Genomic DNA, 20,556 nt, shown 5'->3' on the forward strand with positions numbered 1-20,556 from the left:
GGCTTAGCAGGTAAAGTACTTGTTGCTGAATGCAGACAACCTGAGTTCCATCCCTGAAACCCACAAAAAAGGTGAAAGGAAAAATGGAGTTCACAAAGTTGTTCTCTAACCTCTACATGTGCACCAGGGTATGTATTCACTTACACCTACATTATATACACAATAATAAAAATCTTAAGATTTATTTTTATTATAATTATTTGTGTGTGTGTGTGTGTGTGTGTGTGTGTGTGTGTGTGTGTTTAAGTGAATGCCACATGTGGTTGCCTTATGAGGCCATAAGGAATCTGCTGGAGTTACAGGGTTTGCTTGCTGGATGAGAATATTGGGAACTGAACTTGTTGCTCTGGAACAGTGGTATGTACTCTTTAACTGCTAAGCCATCTCTCCAGTCCCCATAATCTTCTTTATAAATAAAGGAATGGCTGGCTTGGTGGCACATGATTTTAATTCCAGCAGTAGGCAGAAGCAGGCAGAAATCTGTGAGTTCCAGGCCAACCTGGTCTACATAAAGTTTTTGAGCAGAGCAAGGGCTACATAGAGAGATCAGATCCAGTCTCAAAATAAATAATACATTACAAATAAAATTTAAAAAGGAATAATTCTAGTACCTATTGACTAAAATATTTTAAGAATAAGTACTTTGACTTTATGTCTCTCCTTATAAAAAGATTTTTATTATGTTGTTGAGGCAAGGTTCTCAAAGAAGCTTAAAATCTGTTTTCCAAAGTCTGAAAATAGATGAGAAGCTACGAGATTTGTGTTCTAGGTGTCTAAATTAAAAATCTAATCAATAATCACGAACAGGACAGAGACTGTCCTTGACCAACTATAATATATGGCGACAGCACTAGAATTGCTGTGGAAGGGAAGCAGAGGGTCTGTGAGAGGATGAGGTGAGGACTTGTGCACTGAGAGGCCAGAGCTGTTAGAAGCACAAGTAGGTTACAAACACCTCATGTTTCAAAGAGTTTCTAAATTTCCTGACTTTTGTTTGGTATGTCAATAGACAGCTGTTTTAGGGCTGGGTTAGATAATTAGTAACAGGTCCCCTTTCTCTCTATATATGTCTGCTTAACTGGAGGAAATTCTCAGTGAGAATTTAATTCTAGAACAGTCTGGTAGTTATGTTTATCAATATGTTCCTGTGCCTCAGGACCATGGAATAGTAGTAACAGAACAAATGCATGAATGTTTTTTGTAATGAATATCCACAGTGAATGAGTCACAAACAGTTCTTTTAAACAAAGCTTCCCAAAAGGCATCCAATGGTTGTCATTTTTGGTAATAATGATTAAAACAGATTTGACCTACTGATCCAGAAATAAGTTTTCATTTCTAATTTAATCTAGATTAGTACTAAATTTGATGCTTTAGAATATGAAGTGTCACAATTTGTTCTCTTGCTTTTCCTTAGTGAATGGTCTTAGCTCTGTTGAAATGAGAGGTTAACTTACAGCACAAAGTTACAGAAACTGGGATGCCAGTTTATAGAAATGGAAAATAATTCAGACACATAGTAAAAGTACCACCATCTTACATCTCCAACTTAATGTTGGGTGCTTATTATTTATTAAAGTTTCCTGATTTACTTTAGCCCACAGAAATCCTATAAGGATAGGTGTGCAGAAGGCATCCTCACTTACAAACAAGGACATGGCTGAGGTTAGCTAGAACTAAAATCTGGTCTTTTCATTGGCCTTTCGTTTACACTTTTGGGCATGCACACTTTCTGTGACGACTTCTTTGTATGTATAAAAAACACTTGTAGGTTTGGAATCTCATCTGATTAGATAGTGTACTGGCTAATTTTATGTCAACTTCACATATACTAGCCATCTGAGAGGCGGGAACTCCAACTGAGAAAATGCATCCACAAGATTGGGCTGTAGGCAAGACGGTACAGCATTTTTCTTAAGTAGTGATTGATGTGGGAGGGACCAGCCCGTGTAAGTGCGGCCAGCCCATGTTGGTGGGGTCACCCCTAGGCTGGTGTTCCTGGGTTCCATGAGAAAGAAGGCTGAGCAAGATAGGGGGAGCAAACCAGTACATGACACCCGTCTATGGCCTCTGCATCAGTTCCTGTTATCAGGTTTCACCCTGTTTGAGTTCCTGTCCTCACTTCCTTTAGTGATAGGCTATGGGAGTGTAAATCAAATAACTTTCTTCCTCAACTTGCTTTTTGTCATTTACTATTTTTGGTTGTCAACTTGACTATTTTTGGAATGAACTACAATCCAGAAATGGAGGGCACATCTGTGAGCCATTTTCCTGCTTGGTTTGAAGTAGGTGAATCCTCTTCTAGTGCAGACCTGTGAGGTAGGAAGACTCACACTTTTGATCCAGGTCTTGAGGTGAGAAGACACGTGCCTTTAACTCAAATCTTGAAGCGGGAAGACATAGCTACCCAGCCTTGTGGAACTGAGCAGCTACTAGATTCTTGGGGTTTCCATTCACAGCTAGTCATTGTTGGATTAGCTGGACTGCTGACTGATTGCTTTACTTCTAATAGGAGGTCTGTCTATCCACCCATCCATCCCGACATCCATCAATCTACCCATTATCTTTCCTGCTAGAAGCACGGTAAATATTTGGCTTCTCTATGAAAGGTTAATATTATGACTCTGTTTCCTAAAACCAAAAAGAGGTGCACAAAGCATCTCAAGTACAGGAAGAAATTCCTTGTACTAAATTTTTAACTTTTTTCCTAATGAGGAGATTATTTAAAAATTAAAAAATAAAAGATTAGGATTAAACTTTCAGCTCATATTTATAATAGGTTTTCCTTTGTCCTATTTGTGAAATAGTCCTTTACACTATATGAATATATGTCGCTATAATTGGTTTAACAGACAAGTTGACTGGCCAATAGCTGAACAAGATAAGGTTAGGCAGAAGGCCCAAACTGAGAATGCTGGGAGGAAGAAGGGTGGAGTGAGGAGTCATCAGCAGATGCAGAGAGAAGTAAGATGGGCATGCTGTACTGAGAAAAGGTACCAAGCCATGAGGTAAAACATAGCCGGGCGGTGGTGGTGCACGCCACAGGGTACTTCTAACTTCCATGGGGTACCAGTCGTACACCTGGTATACCTACATACATGCAGAAAAAAATTAAACACATAAAATAAGTCTTAAAAATTAAAATAAAAATAAGTAGTTTGGAACTGTCCTTTATTCTACTAGCAAGGGAATTTACTATTTAGTTTCCTACTACAAACCACATTTGAGTCACCAGAATGAAATGAAAACACTCAAGGCTGGTTTGCTTTATGGTAACTGATAGAGAATGCCAGAGTTATTTTCAGTAGCCAAAGACACAAAACTTAACCTTTATAAGGAACATTTAACTGTAAGGAACAAAGTTTCTTCACTTTAAGTTAGATAAAAACTTAAAAACAGACTGGCAAATACACTGACGATAAGAAATTAGACTGGCAAATTATTTTTAAATGGGACCACTAGGTTTTTCTTTAATTTCATATTTGTGCAAGTATCCTTTTCATGTAAAGTTAAGTTTGTGATCATATTAACAAATTAATTATTAATAACTTTAAAACAGGTCTTTATGGCTTTTCATGGCTTGACAGTTCAGTGCTATAAATACAATATTAAAGTTTTACTGTTTCATAATTATGTAATTCTTTTGAAAGAAAAATTACTCTCATGAATTCCAAGACAATATGTAAAGCTTGAGTAACCTCAAGTTAATACCCAGAGATAATTCGATCTTTAGATTGGATCTATGAGAAAATATTAAGGATGTTTTGGATTATTTGTAAAATTCTAATGAACAAATGTCCTTGTAGTATGATTGAGCATCCTTTGGGTATATGCCCACGAGTACATATTTCTGGGTCTTGAGGTAGGTTGATTCTCAATTTTCTGAGAAATCTCCATACTGATTTCCAAAGTGGCTGTACAAGTTTGCATTCCCACCAGCAATGCAGGAGTATTCCCTTATTCTACATCCTCTCCAGCATAAGCTATCATTGGTGTTTTTTTTAAAAAAAGATTTATTTATTTATTATGTATACAATGTTCCGCCTGCATGTATGTCTGCAGGCCAGAAGAGGGTACTAGATCTCATTACGGATGGTTATGAGCCACCATGTGGTTGCTGGAAATTGAACTCAGGACCTTTGGAAGAGCAGCCTGTGCTCTTAACCGCTGAGCCATCTCTCCAGCCCTCATTAGTGTTTTTGATCTTAGCCATTCTGACTGGTATAAGATGGTAACTCAGAGTCGTTTTGATTTGCATTTCCCTAATAGCTAAGGATGTTGAACATTTCCTTAAGTGTCTTTCAATCATTTTAGATTCCTCTGTTGAGAGTTCTCTGTTTGGATCTGTACCCTATTTTCAACTATGTTCAAAGCAGCATTATTTATCATAGCCAGAACATGGAAACAACCTAGATGCCCCTCAATGAAGAATAGATGAAGAAAATGTGGTACGTTTATAGAATGGAGTACTTCTCAGTGGTAAAAACAATGACATCTTTTTTTTAAAAAAATATTTATTTAGTTATTTATTTAATTTATTAATTATGTATACAATATTCTGTCTGTGTGTATGCCTGAAGGCCAGAAGAGGGCACCAACCCCATTACAGATGGTTGTGAGCCACCATGTGGTTGCTGGTAATTGAACTTAGGATCTTTGGAAGAGCAGGCAATGCTCTTAACCTCTGAGCCATCTCTCCAGCCCAACAATGACATCTTGGAATTTGCATGCAAATAAATGAAACTAGGAAAAAAACATCCTGAGTGAGGTAAGCCAGACCCAGAAAGATGAGCATAGTATGTACTCACTATAAGTGGATACTAGCTGGAAAGCAAAGGATAACTAACCTATAGTACACAACCCCAGAGAAGCTAAGTAACAAGGAGAACCCTCAGAGAAACATATACAGATTCCCCTGGGAAAGGGAAATAGACAAGATCTCCTGAGAAAATTGGGAGCATGGGGTTGGGGGAAGAAGGGATGGTGGAAGTGAAGGAGGAAAGAGGAGAAATTGAGGGAATAGGATGGTTGAGATGGGGGAAGGAAAGAGATAGAGAGCAAGGAAAGAGATGTCTTGATTGAGGGGGCCATTATGGGACTAGCAAGAAACCTGGCACTATAGAAATTCCCAGGAATCCACAAGAATGATCCCAGCTAAGACCCTAAGCAATAGAGGAGAGGGTGCCTGAACTGGCCTTGCCCTGTTGTCAGATTGATGACTATCTTAAATGCCACCATAGAACTTTCATCCAGCAACTGATGGAAGCAGAGGAAGAGATCCACAGCAGAGCACTGGATTGAGCTCCCAAAGCCCAGTCAAAGAGTGGGAGGTATGAGAATATGAGCAAAGAGGTCAAGATCATGATGGGGACACCCACTAAAACAACTTACCTGAGCTAATGGAAGCCAACTCCGGGGTGACAGCGAGGGAACCAGCATAGGACCAAATTAGGCCCTCTGAATGTGGGTGACAGTTGTATGACTGGGGCGGACTGTGGGGCCACTGACCTGGATTTGTCCCTACTGCTTGTTCTAGCTTTTTGGAACCCATTCTCTTTGGAGGGATACTTGCTCAGCCTAGCTATAGTGGGGGAGGGCCTTGGTCCTGCCTCAAAGCAATGTGCTAGACTTTGTTGACTCCCCATGGGCAGCCTTACCCTGGGGGGCGGGGAGGGAGTGGATACTGGGATTGTTATGTGAAATGAGAAAAGACAGTTCTTTTAAAAAATTAATTAATTAAAAACTTTAAAATAAATAAATAAAATTCTAATGAGAGTAACATTTACAATGCTTCTGGTACAATGTCTACTGAGTTTTATGCAAAATGAGATTTTACTGCCAAATCTTTCCTAAGAAAGTGAGAAATTAAGCTCTAAGCCAACATTTATATGATAGTCACGACAGGAAAAATGTTGCCAATAACATCAGTTACTAAAGAAAAAGAACTACATTTTCCTTTTAAGTTATGGTATGCTAGCAGTAACAAATACCTTACAATTTTTATTTTTCCGTTTTTTATTTTAGCATACACTAATTGTACAAGACAATTGGTTTCATTATTATAGCTCATACATGTAAATAACTTTCTTTGATCATATTTCATTTGTCCCTGTCCCACACTCCTATTTGTTCCCTTCCTCTTCTCAAACACTCTTCCTTCTACTTTAATTAGTTTTATTTTTAAAATCCAGATTCCACACACACATGAGATAGTCTTTCTGCATCAAGCTTATTTGATTTAACATGAAGATTTCCAGTTCATGCATTTTGTTCTATAAGTGACATAATTTTATTCTTTATGGCTGAATAAAACTCACTTTAGCGGGTTAGCGTCTTTATAATAAGCATGTTTATTGTATCCATTGTATATGTCACACAGAATGGCTCATCATTTGATTGACTTTAGAGGACGTAAACAGGTAAATGGCTAGAACTTTGCTGAAAAACAATCAACCATTTGAAATCTTTCTGAGTTAGTAACTGGATTCTTAAAGCAGTTCCATTTATTCATTTTAAAAATAGCATTTATTTAGTTTTAAAAAGTAATTTTTTTAAATTTAAAAATTTTTAATTGTGTATGGGTTTTGTCTACATGTATGTCTATGCATCATGTGAGTGGCTGGTGTGCTCAGAGGCCAGAATGGGAGTTGGATTCCTTGGAACTGGAGTTATAGATAGTTGTGAGCCATCATGTGGGTTCTGTGAATTGAACCTGGATCCTCTGCAAGAGTAGTCAGTGCTCTTAATCACCAAGTCTTCTCTCATGCCCATATCTAGATTTTTTAAAAATTATTTGTTGGTGTTTGGATATGTGCATGTGAACCACATATGTGTAGGTGCCCATAGAGGATAGTAAAAGGCCTTAGATGCCCTGGTAGTTGTGAGCTGCCCCATGGGTGGTAGAAATTGAACTTGGGTCCTCTGGAAGAACAACAAGCACTCTTTACTGCTGAGTCATCTCTCCAGCCCTGTTTGTTTGCTTTTGAGACAGAGACTGGCTAAGTAGCCTAGGCTGGACTCATACCCATTATCTTGTTTCAGACTCTTTGTGTACTGAGATTTACAGGTAGGAGTCACTACACAAAACAGCAGTTCATTTTTTTAAGTATCATTGGAGCATCTTGTAAAACCAGGACAAACTAATTCAGCAAGACTCATGAAGACTTAGAAAAAAGAGATAACTACATAAATGACATATGATGAAATAAACAAACATACCTTCTGGGCTGCGACCGGCATTCCTCCTCCCCACTGTCGGCCTCCTGTATAAACAGAAATTACAAAAAATTAAAATGGTCTCATAACTAATGACATTTAACTAATTTTTAAATGCAGAGATAATGTTATTCATGTTGATCTGCTTCTAAATTAATTTTCTTCACAAAAGATGATTTGTAATAAATGAAGAGACTATCTGATAACATTAAAATTTATTTTGAGAAGAAGTATCAGTAACAGTTTATAAACAAATTTTACTGAAAACAAAGTGCTACTCATTAAAATAATTACCTCTGAACACCAACCAAATATGTTTTGTATTGTTATGTTACTTTAAAATAAGCACTCATCATATTACCACCAATAAACATTATAAAAATGACCTAATGATTTTGATCCACAAAGAACGATCTAAATAATGAGCTAACCTTCCAAGTACTTATGGAAAACCGCCAGTGCCATCAACACAATGGCTACTTAATTATTGAGCACTTACAATGTTCTAGGCACTATGTATGACACATTAAATATATTATCTTTTTGTTGTTGTTGTTGTTTTGATTTGTTGTTGTTTTAATTTTTGAGACAGGGTTTATCTGTGTAGCCCCGGCTGTCCTTGAACTCACTCTTAGACCAGGCTGGCCTCGAACTCACAGAGATCTGCCTGCCTCTGCCTCCTGAGTGCTGGGATTAAAGTTTGTACCACCATACCTAGCCTTACTGACTTCTTAATGAGGATGGAGAACACTAAGGAATCAAAGCCTTCTATAAAAGAGATGTAGCAGTGCTGACTCACATATGAACTCACAGAGCGTGTGGCAGCATGCGCAGGGCCTGCTGGGATCTACACCAGATGGGATCCTAGAGCTGAACAGAGAAGCAGACACATGACTCCATCCCTAACCCAGAAACTATCTTCAATTGATAGCCACTTGGAAATAAAAAAAATTAATTTTCTCTAAGAGAGTCTCTCTGGGAAAGCAAACCACTCTTACTGGTAGTAGACCCCAACAGTAAATGATCAACACAAAACAAACCCAACTGCATCTTTCTCTGTCTTGTAATGTTAAAACAGGGCATTCTCTCCCCCCCCCCCCTCTCTCTCTCTCTCTCTGCAGGTCCTTTAGGCTATGTATTACAGCTCCCTATTTTAAGTATCTAAGGAATTCCTGTGTGTGTGTATGTGTGTCTCTTCATCTATACGCATTTCTTATGCTTTTTCTTTGGTTCTTTTTCTTGTTTGGTTGTTTTGTCATATTCCGATTTGTTTGTTTTTGATGTATTTTATCTTATTATTATTCCATAGATGCTTGTTTTCTAATAAGAGACAAAAGGGGGATGTGGATATAAATGGGTGGGGTGGAGAGAAACTGGGAGGAATGGGGGAGAGGAAACTGTAATCAGAAAATATTGTATGAAAAAAAATCCATTTTCAATAAAAGTAAAAACTCAAAGGATAGGAGTATATTAATCATGGGTTAGAACATGTGACAAGATAAATAAATATAATTAGACACATGGAATTAGGACTGGTGAGATGGGTTAGTAGGTGAAGTGTCTGACAGCATGAGATGGTAGAAGGAGAGAACTGACGCCAGCATTGTCGCTTCTTTTCCAAATGTGTGCTGTGGCACGCATTCATAAGCACACACATACAAACAATAAATACACTGAATAATAGTAAAGCTGTAGTATTCTTAGTGGTATATAACATAATTGGATCTTAACTTATGAAAATTTAATAACTTTTATCTTAAGAAAACAAAATTCACAAAAAGAAAATAAGTTGCCCAAGGAAACTCATAGGGTGATGTTACAATTAAAACCACAAGAATATTCCCTTCTGCCTGACTGGAAACTATCACTTACCTATGCCTGGCCTACATTAGTAATTAGTTATTGTAGTGGCATTTCATTTGTATTTTAATAAATAAAGCTTGCCTGAAGATCAGAGAGTAAAACAGCCCAACTGGTCAGCCTTATAGACCAGGCAGCAGTGGTAACACATACCTTTAATCCCAGTAGCTACACTAGTTGCCACAGAAACCAGGTGGTGAATGCCTTTAATCCCAGTGGTACATGCCTTTAATTCCAGCCCTAGAGAGGAATATAAAACAGGAGGAGACAGCTCTCAGACAGTCTCATTTTGAGACTCCTAAAGGCAGGATCACCATTTCAGATTGAGGTAGAGGTAAGAGCCCATGACTGGCTGTTTTGCTTTTCAGTCTTCAGGTGGAACCCCAATATCTGTTTTTTTGTTTTGTTTCGTCTTTGCTTTTTTGAGACAAGGTTTCTCTGTAGCTTTGGGGCCTATTCTGGAACTAGCTCTTGTAGACCAGGCTGGCCTCGAACTCACAAAGATCCATCTGCCTGTCTCTGCCTCCCAAGTTCTGGGATTAAAGGCGTGTGCCACCATCACCTGGCCGAGCCTCAATATCTGTCTCTGAGTTTTTATTAATCGTGCATCAAGTTATATTACTATAATATACAGATATTCAGAGAGGCAAAGATATTGATGATGAAAAAGTGAGAAAAGATAATAGAATTAATGATGCTATGAAGATTTTTTTCTTTACATTTGCTTCTTGATTTTAGTATTTGTTCTGTCATCATTTTTGCCTGGCTTGTGAAACACAGAAGCAGTAAGAAGAAGTAATCTTTTTCCTTTCTTCTTCTTCTTCTTCTTCTTCTTCTTCTTCTTCTTCTTCTTCTTCTTCTTTTTTAAGACAGGGTTTCTCTGTATGTAGCTTTGACTGTACTGTAATTCACTCTGTAGACAGGCTGGCCTCGTACTCACAGAGATCCACCTACCTCTGCTTCCTGAGTGCTGGGATTAAAGGTATGCCCCACCATCACCGGAGAGAAAAATAATCTTAACTGATGTGTGCACTGTTTGCCACACTGTTTGCACTCATACTTTGTAGTTTATGCAGCTGTTCCCATTAACCTCTTCATCATCCCACCCTCATTCCTGGGTATCCATGGCCAACTCTCTCTCTTTTTAACTTTTATTCTTCTCTCATACATTACATGCCACATTTCCCCTCTCTCCACTCCTCCCAGTCCCTCCCCCATCTTCCCTCTTCCCCAGATCAACTTCCCCTCTGTTCCCCCTCCCCCCCCCCAAAAAAAGAGAGCAGGTCTCCCAAGGATATTCACTGAACGTGGCCTAACAAGATAGAATAAGACTGGGCACAAACCCATGGCTGGATGTGGCAACCCAGTAGGAGGAAAGGGATTCCAAGTTAGGTAAAAGAGTCAGAGATCCTCCCCCACTCCCACTGTTAGGAGTTCCCCAAGAACACTAAGCTACATAGCCATAAGGTATATGCAGAGGACCTAGCTCAGACATAGACAGGGTCTGTGTTTGTAGCTTCAGTTTCTGTGAGTCCCTATGAGCCCTGATTAGTTGATTCTGCTCCATGGCCAACTCTTAACTTTTATTCCTATGTTATTCTTAATATTGATTTTCATTTAATCATTGCCATTGTTTCTGCTAAAGAAAAAACACTGCAGAGATTCTATTCCTAGAAGGGAGGATACAGGGAGTCCTAGTGCAGTAACCATTGCTGTAGAATAGGCTTTAGGGTCAGAAGATACTATCTTTAGGAACTTAGAAAGAAAGGTGTTAAAAAGGAAAAGAACTGAATGGGAAAATACACAGAACCTGGAAATCTTACAAAAATGAAAATGAAGGATCTGGTGTGACACACGCACCCTTTATCCCAGTGCTCAGGAGGCAGAGGCAGCTAGGTCTTCAGACCTTGCTAGCTGGTCTAGCAAACCAGTAAGCTTCAGGTTCAACAGGAACCCAATCTCAAAAGAAAGTGGAAAGTGATAAAAGATGATTTCTACATCAAACTCTGCCCACCACACACACAAGGATACATGGACCTGAATGTAAATGTGTATGAGCACACACACACAATGTGCCCAAAGAATTTAATAAATAGAAAAGATTTTTTGGGATATAATTTAATAAATACTGCTTCATTATTAGTAGCACTACTTAGATATCTCTTAAATTTTGATGTATTCCTTTCATTTTTATTAAATAAAATACTTTAACATATTTAAGTAATGAAGTAAAGTAGTAAAATGAACAGTATTCTACTTAAAACCTAAAATAGTATCCAATATCTTGTATCCTTATTTCTGATTTGTCTTACTTCATGATGCAACTATTCTGCTAATACTTATAATATTCTTTTTTTCCATTCAATTTTATTGTAAGAACATTTCAAATACATAGAAAAGTTGAAATGTCATATAGGAAACCTGTATATCCACAATTTAGATTTTATCATTAACATTTTTCTCTACTTGTTTCATCATCTATCCATTCATTCTGCCCATCCATCAACCCATTCTTTTTCTTCTCACTCTATAGTTCAGGGTGGCCTAGAAGTCACAGAACTCCTCCTACTTCAGCCAATCTCAAGTGCTGAGGTCACAGGTGTGAGTCAGCACATCCAACCATTGGGTAATCAGTCTTGAAGGTAAGCTCCTTTTTCCATTAAGCCATCTTATTGGTTCATGCCTATATTCTTAATGGATCATTTACTTTGACTGTTAAATGGTTTCAAATTTTATTACAATGTATATATTATTTCCAATAAATATTTGTCTGATTTTTAAGAATGTGGAGATCAGGCTTAAGGCCTAGGACATCCTAGGCACTTGTTCTTTAAAAACAAAACATCATTTTCACTAGATTCATATATATTGCTTATTAGATATAGCTTCACCTCATGTATTTTTACTGAGGAATTTATAGATTTTATTTGTATAATTATGTAAGTTTTTTTTAAAGGTCAAGCACCATGCCTAATCTCATCTGTTTAGCACAATGCCCTATGTACAGATGGGATTGGAGTGGCTAACCGGTTAAATTTGTTACAGATAAACACTTGAAACCAACTAGCTATGCATTTTCAGCAAATAAAAACTATGTGTTAGTAACATTTTAGCTTTAACAAGATACAAGAATTTTGTTGTTGCTGTTGGCTTTTTTCAGGAGGTGACCTGTGCCCTAAGGTCTGGAAGTAATACTTAGGTCTTCCTTTTGGTTAAGCTGACAATTCACTTGTTTTCATTGTGTATTCATTCATTCAATATCAACTAACTACTTAGAGTCTTATGTTCTAGCCAGTAAACAAATTTGGTCCTTATCCCTGGATAGTTCACATTGTAACTCAGGGAGAAGGTTCCATTAAAAATGTAAATTGCCTCACTTGGGCTAGAGCAGTTGTCTTGTGTGTGTGTGCGTGCACACACAGGATATATATGCACAGAGGAAGAAATAACCAGGATTGGAAAATTCTTTACTTAAGTTAACTTTTAGGTTGGGCTTGAACTAGTGGGCTGTTGTTAAGTGGTAAGAGCTAATTTACTTCAGGCAGAGGCATAAAGAAGAAAAAAAGAAAAACAATTTAGTAAGTTTTGGGAACACTGAGTAGCTGTGGATTTCTGAGACAAAGGCAGATATTAGAGGTTAAGGCTATCAAGCAGTATTGCTGCTATGGGTCTATAATGCTAGGTATCCTAACATGGCATTCTATAGCCAAGAAACTGGATTATACATTAACTCAATGTGACAGAGATTATCAGTTGTCTCTGCCCTTGGCTATAAACTAATAGTGTGTATGTGGGGCGGATGTCTTTCTGAAAGGAAATGTGCACGTCGGAACTGACGATAGTGCTGTGCCTCTGGTCTGTGAAAGCAGGAGGGTGTAAAAGCACTAAGAAAGCTGTGCTTGATGTCGCCATGGTTGGATTTAAAGATTTCTAAGACGGGTGAAATGCATCTGTGTGTAGGGGGCGGGGCTGGGGGCGTTTCAGAAAGGATTACTATGTGGGAAGGTGAGCAAGTTGGGGGGGCAGAGATTCACTCTTAACGGGGGGGGGGGGGGAAGAAGGGAAGGGCAACACCTTCCAAATAGCAACTCAATAAAGGAAGCTAGAGGACAGCAGCAAGCAATGGTCTGCAAACTCCTTTCTATTTGCTGCCATCTACTGACAACAAACTCCACCTTCTCCAGTCGTTCAGTATGGACTCAATATGGCTCTCCAGGGAGTTTCCAGGCTTTCAGCACTGGATTTCTCATTTGTTTCGAGAGCCTGGTCTTGTACTACTTCAGAATGTGTCCATGCACATGCTTGTGTGTGTGTATGTGTGTATAAATTTTGTTGGTTCTATATCTCTAATAAACTCTCCTAACACAAATACTATTTATAGCATTTGACTTACTTGTTAGAGAAGGCTTAGACTATTCCTAAAAGCAAAGAAAATGGGGATAAAACCAGTGTTGTGGGTTATTACTTGCTTTGTAAGAAAAGAATTCAAGGAATACTTAGCTAGATGTTGTACAGCACATGGGCACAAATGATGGACCTAAGCAGCGTTACTCTCATGACTGTTGTCTTAACCTGGATGGCTATAAAGTTGGGATCCACTGCAGATGTCCACTGCAGTGCCTAATGTGATTTCTAATGTGGCTTGGGCCTCCTCAAGGAGAGTAGTTTCAGGGTTGGCTTCTTGCATAGCAGCTCAAGGCTCTAAAAGGCTAGGCTTGCAGCTAGCAATAGTGTCGCTTATGTCACACTTTCTTGATGCAGTAAAGGACAGCCTGGAGGGGAGAGGAATTGAAGTCCTCCTTCTCAGGGAGGAAGCAGCAAGAATCCACAGTCATCGCTAAGCACCTCCACCAATTCTGGTGACTAGCTAGTTGAACATGTAAGCAAAGGAACAGGACAGAAAACAAGGAAAGAATGTATGATGCTGGTTGGAATCAGGAGCCAAAACATAAATTCAACTTAATCATACTTTATAGAAACATAACAATCAGTAAAGTAATAATAAGTTAGATGAGGTATGCAACAACTGCAATTGAAATCAAAATCATATCATACTCTTATTATGACAGGGTTAAAAGAAAACCTAAATAAAACTTTCTTGCCTATCATTTGAAGCAAAAGGAAATTTCTGTGAAAATCCACCATTTAAGGGTTTTTTTTTGTGTTTTAGATTATGTTTATGGTGCATATGAGTGTGAAGGCTAAAAGGTGTTAATCCCTGGGAGTAGAGGTAGCAGGTGGCTGTCAACTGCCTGATGTGGGAGCTGAGGACGGAACTCAGGTCTTCTGTAAAAGCAGTACTTGTTCTTAACTGCTGAAATCTGTGTAGCCTAAGTATTTCCCTTAAACTATTATAAAATAGATACTGGCACACTGATGCAAGCCTATAATCCCAGTACCTGGGAGGCAGAGGCAAGAGGATGCTAATTCTAGGCTAGCCTGAGCTACATAGTTAGAAGCTGTCTAAAAGAGGCAGGTGGGAAGGAGGCTGGGGACATACCAGTGGTAGAATGCTTGCCTAGCATGTCCAACACTGGTACTGTAAAACCAAAACAATCAAATGAGCTGCTTCCTCAGAGACAAGAAGGCTTGATTTAAATTTTGATAAAACAAATAAAATTCTGAAAAATAAAATGATGGAAAATACACAGAGACTTTTGATACTGTATGCTATTTTTTTTTTTTTTTGGTTTTTCGAGACAGGGTTTCTCTGCGGCTTTGGAGCCCGTCCTGGAACTAGCTCTGTAGACCAGGCTGGTCTCGAACTCACAGAGATCCGCCTGCCTCTGCCTCCCGAGTGCTGGGATTGATACTGTATGCTATTATGCTCTCTTTGAATTGTTTGAATGCTGAGGAAAGAGCAAAAACTACTAAAAGATACTTGTTTATAAATGCTGCTGAACTAATCCAACATAGATATTTTGAAAATGCCTTGAATTTGAAATTTGGATCTAAGGACATGATGCTTTGGAAAGGAGTTTCTTATTTTGTTTTCACAGAGGATGAGACGCTGTTCATTTCTTCTATTCCGATTTGGTATGATGGACCACGCCCTCCTGAAGGGTTGGTGTGAACACCTTCAGAAAATTGCTTTGCTCAACTGCCAACTGAGATGAAACTAGCACACAGGTAATACCATGAAAGACCTAATTAACGACGCCCCCATTCAGCAGGAAGCAGTTTGGAGAGAAATAACTGAGCCCATATTCCCAAAAAATGTTTATAAATGTTCTTTTACATTTAAAGGGGGATATGATATAGGTTTGAATAATTTGCATTAGTATAGATTTTGCTTTATTGATAGAGATTTACGGTCAATTTTGTTATATGTATATGTATTTCTGATATTGATTAAGGTATTGTGATTGTGTAGTTCATTATTAAAATGTAATGTATAATTACAAAATACAGGTTGTTGATGGGTAATCATAAATAATAGTCAAGTTTGTAGTCATGTTAGTTAATATTTTCTAGATGTGCGTAGATATACTTTAGATAGGCATTCTTCATATTTTTCAAAGATTATAGAATATGGCATTTTAAATGTCTTAATAACTTAGGACTTTTCATGACAATGAGACACTCTGCTCCTGGCAGCACCAATCTACTTCAAGAGGAAGATGGGCATCAAAGAGGCTCGTTATGGAGTTTGATAGCCATTTGGGCAAGAAACTGCTCTTGCCTGGACTATTGCATAAACTGGACACAGAGAACCCACAGAGAGAGGACTACTGAACTTGCCTAAGGTGAGATGATCTTTCGGGGTTCCTGATTCATGAGAGAGTCTGCGAGACATTCTGCAGGACACAACAGATAGTGACTGAACTGACTTTGAATTTTCCTGCTTTATGGAAATGTCTGCTGGATACCATGGGCCTGAAGGCTGAAGATGGATGCCCCAACGGTACAGAGGAACTTTGGGTGACTGTCCAGGCAGCGAGATGTCTCTGTCATTTCTCGAGTTTTAAAAGTTGCTTTTTTCTTGTTTGCTTAGGTAGTATTGTATCTTTCTGGAGTCTTTGATGGAGTTAAGAATAGTTAGTTATAGTTATAGTTTTCCTTAGTTATGATAAAGATTATTGTAACTTTTACTTGATAACTGTCTTGTTATATGTAATTTTGCTATGTTAAAGTTAAAGCCTTTTTTCTTTTGTTGTTGTTGTTGTTTAAACCGAAAAAGGGGAAATGATGGAGGAAGGTCATTGGTTAAATAAAAAGAAACTGCTTGGCCCTCATTGGTTAGAAGATAGGTGGGAGGAGTAAACAGAACAGAACACTGGGAGGAAGAGGAAGTGAGCTCAGACTCCACAGCTCTCCTCTCGGGAGCAGACGCCTCAGAGAGATGCCATGCTCCCGCTCTCCCGGGCAGACGCACGCGATGAAACAAGCCGCCAGGTTAGACATGCTGAATCTTTCCTGGTAAGACCGGTGCTCACAGATTATTAGAGATGGGTTGATCGGGATGTGAGAATTAGCCTGTAAGGGCTAGAGCTAAAGGGCCAAGCAGTGTTTAAATGAATACAGTTTGTGTGTTGTTATTTCGGAGCATAAGCTAGCCGTGCAGGTGGCTGGGGTGTTGGGGACGCAGCCCCGCCGCCCTTATTACTACAAACATCCTTAGCCATCAAGGAAATGCAAATCAAAATGATTCTGAGACTTCATCTTACACCTGTTAGAATAGCTAAGATTAAAGACACAATGACCGCTCATGCTGGCAAGGGTGTGGAGTAAAGGAAACCACTCCTTCATTGCTGGTGAAAGTGCAAACTTGTATAGCCATTGTGGAAATCAATATGGTGGTTTCTCAGAAAACTGGGAACCAGTCTACCTCAAGACCCAGCTACACCATTCCTGGGCATATGCCAAAAGGAAGTGCAAATCTATCACAAGGACACTTGCTCAACTATGTTCTTAGAAGCTTTATTTGTAATAGCCAAAACTGAAAACAACCTTGAGGTCCCTCAACTGAAGAATGAATAAAGAAAATGAGGTACATTTACACATTGGAGTGTTATTCAGCTGCTAAAAAAGTAACAACATTGAAATTTGCAGGCAATTGGATGGAACTTGAAAAAATACTGAGGGAACTCAGACCTAGAAAGATAAACACGGTATGTACTCACTTATAAGTGGTATTAGCTGTAAATGATTGTCATGCTACAATCCATAGACCCAGAGAGGCTAAGTAACAAGGGAAACAGAAGAAGAGGGGATCTGGTGGGGAAGGGATGTTGAAAGAGAGAGCCTGGGAGGACAGAAGGGAGGGAAACTGAAGTTAGGATGTAACATATGAGAGAAGAATGAATGAATGAATGAATGAATAAAGAAAATGCAACACATCAGCCGGGCGTTGGTGGCACACGTCTTTAATCCCAGCACTCGGGAGGCAGAGGCAGGCAGATCTCTGTGAGTTCAAGGCCAGCCTGGTCTAAAGAGTGAGTTCTAGGACAGCCAGAGCTACACTGAGAAACCTGTATCAATAAAACAAAACAAAACAAAAGATACTAGAGGAAGTAAATATAGTGCAGTGCATTATAACCACAAAAGGGTAAACTGAATAAACCTTTGACTCATTTCCATATATTATGTACTTTATTCCTATTAAATTACTAGTCATATACGGTGGCCTCTCTGAATGTTCAAAACCAAACAGGCAGGTTAATGCCTGGGACTTCCAGATCCTGTTCCTGCCTAGTCAAAATGGTTGACTGTGTCATATTTAAGTTAAATATTTTGAATATCTTTTCTTGCACCAATAGCCACATTTTTTTTTTTGCTCTCTAAACTTTGTTTATTTTGTTTTTGGTGTGTGATAGTTAGCCCAGGGCCTCACACATGCTAAGCACATGCCCTATCATTGAACTAAATTCTCATCTGTTGTCTAAACTTTGATTTAAAACTTAAGTCTGATTTTTATTAATAAATTTATTTATTTGTTTAATATCCTGGCTGCAGTTTCCATTCCTTCCTCTCCTCCTGGTCCCTTCCCCACTTCCTCATTTGTTCCCATCTCCCAATGTACTCCTCCTCCATTTCTGTTTAGGAAAGGGCAGGTCTCCCAACAAAACATGGCCTATCAAGTTGCAGTAAGAATAAGCACCTCCCCATGTATTAGGGCTGGGCAAGGTGACCTAGCAGAAGGAGTAGGGTCCATTCACCCCTGGCCCAGTGCCTGCATATTCCTGCTGTCTCTATCCTTACCTGTAGTTAGTTCTCTGCCTACTAGCTGCACTCCAACTGCTGAATCTGATTATGGTTTGAATGCTGTTAGTCCTTTGCTACACAATTTATCATGCCTTCATAAGGATTTAAATTATAAAAGGAAATGAAAACAGAAGTTTCTTTTACTATTAAGTATGCTAATTTTTATGGATCTGAAGAACTAGATTAGGATTAAGCAAAATTATAAATTGAAATATATTTAAAAGAAGAGGAGCACAGACATAGAGATGCAACAAAGGATGTGGCTTCTTAAAACCAATCATTCCTAAACTGACAGCATGACTGTTTCAAACTTTCTAAAGAGTTTTTAAATTAGATAGTAAACAAACACAGTTAATAGCTCTGGCCAGAAATAAATTAAAATATTAAGATAGAGGCATTTTGCTATGATAGTTTTTACTAGTGGGAAATGAATTGTCATCACATTATTCATACTTAAACTATTCTCCAACTCACTATGCAGCAGAGGATGGAAGACCTTTAACTTCTGACCCTTTTGCCTCTACTTCTAGAATGCTGAGATCACAGGTGAGCTATTATGCCTGATTTTAAGAGGTACTAGGAACCAAACCCTTGACTTAGTGCATGCTAGACAATCACTACCAACTAATCTACTCCCTCAGCCCATTTGTTGATCTTTAAATAGAAAATAACATATTTATTGAGAGCTGCTGAAGTCTACAGGGGACACAGAAGAATGTGAGACAATGCCATATTCACAAAGTTTATCTGCCTGAAGAGGTATAGTTATAATATTTGAAAAATTAATCCAACATTTTAATTAAATATTTTATTAATGGTTAATTTATTATTATTATTAGCATGTGCATGTGCATGTGTCTGCATGCGCTCACATATGACACGTAAGTGGAGGTCAGAAAACAATTCTGTGGAATTGGTTCTTTCTAGCTACCTCTCCCTAGATGCTGGGGAATCAAATTCATGTTACCACACTTGTGTGGCAAGCATGTTTATCTACTGAGCCATCTCACAAGCCCTGATCCAAAAACTTTTTTTTATTTTAAGACAAGAAATCACTATGTGAGACTATAATTCTGTATAGACCTTGAATTCCTAAAGATCTACCTGCCTCTTCCTCCTGACTGCTGAGATTAAAGGTGTGTGCCACCACGCCAGGCTGATTCCAACTTTTATGTGTAAATGTGTGGTAAAAGAAGGATAAGTCACAGGAATTCAGAAGAGCTGCACTGTGGGAATGCTGTTCACAAGACAAGTGGGTTTTAAACCCAGTTGTAAAGATTTTGAAGAGATGCAGAGACTAACATGAGAAAAAGGAAAGAACAGCAGAAATATAGTTGGGGATGGTAATGAGCTGACTAATGAGTTGAAACCAGAGCTTGCTTTGAGGTAGGTTCCAAATGATAAATTTCAGGGACCTGGACTCTAAAGATGATCCACAGATGGGGAACCCTGAGTGGTATTTATCATCATTTTGAAAAACTGAGTAAAATCATAAATATATTGACTCAATAGCAATAAATCTATTAAGGAAAACATTTTCCACCCAGAACCAGAGGACATTGGTCTCCAGTAGGGGGCAGACAAGGCAAAGTTTACACTGCAGCTACACTGAAGAAAGCAACGTGTTAACAGAAAATGTTAAGAGAAAATATACATTGCTGTTACTTAAAGGTACCTTAAATTTTAGGAAGAACCCAAATTAGAAGATAAGTCTTTCATAGAAATCTGTGGTATAAGATGCTCCTAAAGTTGCAAAATAAATGTGCTCCCACTGGGCAGGCATACCAGCTATGCTAGCAATCATCTTTATAGGCTCTTACTTCTATCTCCCCTACCCATCTCAGGCAGGTCTCAAAAGCTACCCAAATAAATGCCTAACCACGTATATATCTGAGCTTTCCATTTCTTTCTGGTCAACTAGGGAAGTGCTCGTTCCTATGGCCTTAAAGTCAGAGCTGAGGTCATGTCACTGGAGAGAAATTCTGATGTATGCATTGACTCAGCAGGCTGAGGAGCTGCCATATAGGAAGGCTGATGGGGAGTCTTCAGTCCTACTAACTTAATATTCGTGCATAAATATTAACACCTAAAATGATTTCAATAAACCTTTTAAAGGTTAAAGCTAGATTTTGCAAAGTATCATAAACTTGTTTTCTTTGATTACTAAACATGTGTCTTTAAAGATATAAGAGCTATGCTATTTAGCAGACTGACTTTCTGCCATTTGGTAGAAATCATTTCCCTTCATGCTTTTGTGAGTTTTTTCTTTCTTTTTCT

General features: G+C 38.5%; 1 protein-coding gene across 1 annotated transcript in view; it reads right to left on the minus strand.

The window, feature by feature from the left end:
• Positions 1-20,556, minus strand: part of Ssh2 (slingshot protein phosphatase 2) — a 245,552-nt gene that overhangs the window by 141,954 nt on the left and 83,042 nt on the right. The window contains exon 2 of the mRNA XM_041664198.1: positions 7,219-7,262. Within this exon, the coding sequence (XP_041520132.1) occupies positions 7,219-7,262 (44 nt within the window). The remainder of the gene's footprint in view (positions 1-7,218; positions 7,263-20,556) is intronic.

The sequence above is a fragment of the Microtus oregoni genome, unplaced genomic scaffold (genome assembly GCF_018167655.1).
Source record: "Microtus oregoni isolate MIOR12 unplaced genomic scaffold, Mior012 000015F_ref0000493, whole genome shotgun sequence".
Classification (NCBI taxonomy): Eukaryota; Metazoa; Chordata; class Mammalia; order Rodentia; family Cricetidae; genus Microtus; species Microtus oregoni.